Genomic DNA, 4593 nt, shown 5'->3' on the forward strand with positions numbered 1-4593 from the left:
GTTTTTTTACTCTGTCATGTATGATAAAAACTTTTTGTTAACGCTACAGGCAACCATTATGTCAGGGAGCACCATGAGTCTGAACCATGACAACCCGCAGCATCGCAGCCACCTGGGGAGACAAGCCAGCTTCCAGGAACGAAGCACTTCGAGGCCTCATTACAGCCAGACGGCCCGTAGCAATACGTTGCCTTCAGATGTGGGAAGAAAGTCCGTAGCTTTGCGGAAGATGAAGCAAGAGATGAAAGAAATTATGTCACCAACTCCTGTGGAGTTACACAAGGTGAGTTGATGCACCGTCCAGTTTCTCCCCTTCTGACTACTAGTAATCTTGCACAGAGCAGATGACCGTCTTCTTCTTCTTCTTTGGTGATCACCCATGGCCGAGTAAGACTGTCTTCCATGAACAGTGAGTCTGTAAGTGACTGTGGCAGCCATTTTTTGATCCACACATCCTTCCACAGTGGGGACATAGGTCTCCAGGCAGGAGTTGATCATGGTGGGTGTTTGCCAAAACGTGCCTTCCTCTTAGCACGTTTCTCCCTTTTGTCCTGAGTTCAAGCATCCCAATTGGATAACAGTACTCCCTCTAATGCAGAGTTTTCCCAAACTTTCATGTTGGTGATACCCAGGGGAAAGGTTCACTTAGCTTATTAAGCTGAAGGACGAGCATCCAAACTGGACCATAATACAGAGTTTAGACAACAAAGCAGGACAATATAATGAGCTACTCATTTCTTTGAGAGATGAAGAAAAGCATATTTGTTAATAGAAGACAATAGCAACATGGGACTATAAAACAGCAGGGATGGGGGCCTGTGGCTCTCTAGATCTAATGGGACTGCAACTACCATCATTGCGAATTGGTAGACATGTTGGCTAGAGCTGGTGAGAATTGGCATCCAACAACATGGGGGGGGGGAGCACAGGTTCCCCACTCTTGCTTAAAACGGCGTTTCTGTGCTCTACTCTGGTTCGCCAGAAGCAGCTTAGTCATGCTGGCCACATGACCCGGAAGCTGTATGCCAGCTCCCTCGGCCAATAAAGCGAGATGAGCGCTGCAACCCCAGAGTCGTCCGTGACTGGACCTAACAGTCAGGTGTACCTTTACCTTTACCCACACGCTACAGCTAACTATTTGGGGGGAGGGGACATGGAAAGATGGAGCAGAACGGAGCTTCCATAATCTTTATAATGCAGACCTCAGATTATCTTTGCTTTCCCCTTCCCTACAGGTAACTTTGTACAAGGATTCAGATATGGAGGACTTTGGGTTCAGCGTCTCCGATGCCTTATTGGAAAAAGGCGTGTATGTTAAAAATATTCGGCCAGCTGGACCTGGAGATGTGGGAGGGTTGAAGCCATATGACAGACTGCTCCAGGTAAGAGTGAACCATACTAACATAGAAAAGCCGTATCAAGGGCATGGGGTTTTTTTGTAGAACAGAAAGCATTCTGCAGTCAAGTTCAGCATTCACAGTAGTGGAAACTGTATTTGAAATTCAGTTGCACAGCTAAGTTCAGCTCCCTCATTCATTGTGTACTGTGAACACACACACACACACACACACACACACACACACACACTTGATCTATGAATTAAGGGCAACATATCGTAAAGACAATAATCATCAAACGCTGAAAAGCTGCAAGCCTAGGTTCACTCACTTGACACAAAGTCCTGTCGAACACAGTGGAACTTACTTCTCAGTAAACTTCCATAGATTCAACCTGCTTATCACGACTGATAAGCCTTGGGAATGAAGCAGTCTTGGTCATCTGGATAGACAATGAGCTTTTATCAGGAGAGGAGGAGGAGTGCAACCCTATTGATTACACTCAATCTCTTAGCCACCACGGTATCCTCCTGAATCAGCTTCGGGGAATGGCAGTTGTGGGCACTGTTTTGTAAGTGGTTTAGGTCCTTTTCGGGGACGGGATTGAAGTGAGGATCAGTTGGCCACTTGGCAGGTTGGCTGTGGAGGTGCCACAGCCTTCCATTCTGGCCACAGTGCTATTTAATATTTCTGAAACCATTGGGAATGGTAATTACCGATGACAGTTGAACTCCAAATCTTCTAGACTAATTGTATCTTGGAACACGTGAGGTTAAGATTTATTTATAAGCATTAGCAGAGCAAATAAATTCAATTTAACAGTAGCCTTTTACCAAACATTTACTTCTTTTAAAGCCACCCTTTTTTTGGTAAGGTACTTTGTGTAGAAGGGACGCGGTGTCAAAGTGCCAGTAGATAAATAGGTACTGCTCCAGTGGGAAGGTAAACGGCATTTCCATGCGCTGCTCTGGTTCGCCAGAAGCGGCTTAGTCATGCTGGCCACATGACCCGGAAGCTGTACGCCGGCTCCCTCAGCCAATAAAGCGAGATGAGCACCACAACCCCAGAGACGGCCACGACTGGACCTAATGGTCAGGGGTCCCTTTACCTTACTTTGTGTAGGCTTATAGAGTATCACAAGGATTAAGGGTCATTGAGGAGGGAGAAAAATGCATTCAGTTTTCCTTTGTCACCTTTCATCCAAGACAAACATTTTTTACTTTTCAGGTAAACCATGTTCGCACAAGAGACTTTGACTGCTGTCTGGTTGTGCCCCTTATAGCAGAGTCTGGTAACAAATTGGAACTTGTTATTAGTCGAAACCCTCTAGCCTCTCAAAAGGTAAGCTCGGAACAACAGACTTTCCCGGCTGGGGAATGGAACGAACAAAACCATGCCTTCCTTCAACAAAGTGTACACAGCGCTGGTTCAGAGATGAAACGGGAGCCTATGAACACTTTGTAGCCAAAAAAAAACTGTATTTAGTGCAAAACATTTAAATGGTGCTAATCCCTTTCAGGTTTCTGTTACACTGAAGATGTGGCTGTCGTGTGGCATTAAGAAGCACAGAGGGGGGGCTCATAATTTGCTACTTGCTTCCAATGCTGAGGGTTTTTTTTGCTCTGCTCTCGTTTTTTATCACCCATGTGTAGTGCCATTTCAACCTGACCCTTAGTAACAAGAGAAACGAATGGTGAAAATGGCTGTAAATCCTATCATGGCAGATTAGTGAAAGATTGGGGGAGGGGGGACCATCCATGTAAATAATTACAACAGAGGATCTGATTTTCAGAACATTGCAACTTATTCAAATACCAGCTGGTTAACTAAGTGAAGGAATCACAGACTATTGCTGCTGGACCCAGATCACTGTATCATAGTAGTTGTTTTTTAAATGAACTATATAGTTCTGTTGCTTCTGCGGTAATGAAAAAGGGGGGGGGGATATTAAAAGCTACTATGTGGTTTTACAACTATTTTAGCCAAAATTGCACACAGGAATTTGAAGTGCAAAGAGGTGAAACTTTTACCGGCCCAGCTGTAGTATGATTTTATTAAGAGTTATATTATACCCTATGCAATGATGTACTGAACAGGATATGTCTTGCACCCTGTATGGACTTCTAACTTTTAGGTATTTGGAACTTCTGATAAATTACTGGGTTTTTTTTAAAAAAAGCAAAACAAGTTTTAGCGAAATTTTAAAAAAAGACTTTTATAACATGTATTCAAGTAGGTTTTTTTTCTTTGTTTAAATTTTGAACTGCAGTAGCAAAGAAATACCAGTGCAAAACTCTATGAACTGCCCCAGTTTAGGCATATACACAAGTTAACTTGTATAGCAACACACAATTCTTTTTTTAAAATTAAAATGAATGGTATGTGCATTGGTTTCAAATAGCTATTTAAATGCATTTTGTTGGATCTCTCTCATTAACTCTTATTAATGTCAATTCATATAAAAACTGTAAATACATTTTGCACACATATACACACACACACACTCAGATTCTTCCCTTTCCTGCTCAGAGCAATAAAATGCTGCCAGTTGCTTTTTTAGGTTCACCAGCAGCTGCTTTGATTTGTTTATTGTATTGTCAATGGTAATTAATGTTACTTGGTGACTGGAAAAGACACTGGATTTGTCTCTTATAACTGTAGAGTCCTCATTTCTTATTTTAACGACCAGTTTTTCATCTATTTGAATTGTTAGGATATCCCTGATGCTGTTTTCCTTAAACCTGTTACATAAATATGAAAGTGAAATGTTTTGTTCATATTTCAGCACTGCCAGAGAAAAATTCATTTAAAACGAAACTGAAACCCAGATCATGAACCACACTTAATATGTATTTTTATTTGTTAACAAAGAAGTATTAAACTAAAGTATTTTTGTACAAATTTAATACTTTAATAGCATGGTATTTATCATCTATGTATGGTTTCTGGGAACTCAACCTGTTGCAAAAATTTGTATGGAAACTGTAAAAAAATCAAATAAAAAATATTTAAAGACAATGGATTCGATCCTGGGAATTGCAAGAATGAGGATAGCTTCTGGAAGGGGACTTTCCTGTCACTTCCTTCCTCCACAGAGTTGCTGGGAAACAGGAGATGTTGGCAAAACTTGGGCCAAGGCACCTTGCACTAGTGAACATGAATTACCATTTACCTTTTTAGAAGTGCGGAATATGCAAATACTTTGACTCAGAACAGCTTCTATAGAAGAAATAATAGATGTTCAAAGAATAAAAAA

The 4593-nt window shown here is 41.5% G+C and overlaps 1 protein-coding gene across 18 annotated transcripts in view; it reads left to right on the plus strand.

Annotated features, from left to right (window-relative positions):
- Positions 1 to 4174, plus strand: part of GRIP1 (glutamate receptor interacting protein 1) — a 331256-nt gene extending 327082 nt beyond the window's left edge. For 17 of the 18 annotated variants that reach the window (XM_081877835.1, XM_081877839.1, XM_081877843.1 and 14 more), the window contains 3 exons: positions 50 to 283; positions 1236 to 1382; positions 2565 to 4174. In XM_081877835.1, the coding sequence (XP_081733961.1) occupies positions 50 to 283; positions 1236 to 1382; positions 2565 to 2801 (618 nt within the window). In that variant the 3' untranslated portion in view covers positions 2802 to 4174. The remainder of the gene's footprint in view (positions 1 to 49; positions 284 to 1235; positions 1383 to 2564) is intronic. The other variant, XM_081877851.1, reaches the window with a different exon arrangement.
- Positions 4175 to 4593: the final 419 nt, after the last annotated feature.

The sequence above is a fragment of the Podarcis erhardii genome (genome assembly GCF_964252035.2).
Source record: "Podarcis erhardii genome assembly, chromosome: 10".
NCBI lineage: Eukaryota > Metazoa > Chordata > Lepidosauria > Squamata > Lacertidae > Podarcis > Podarcis erhardii.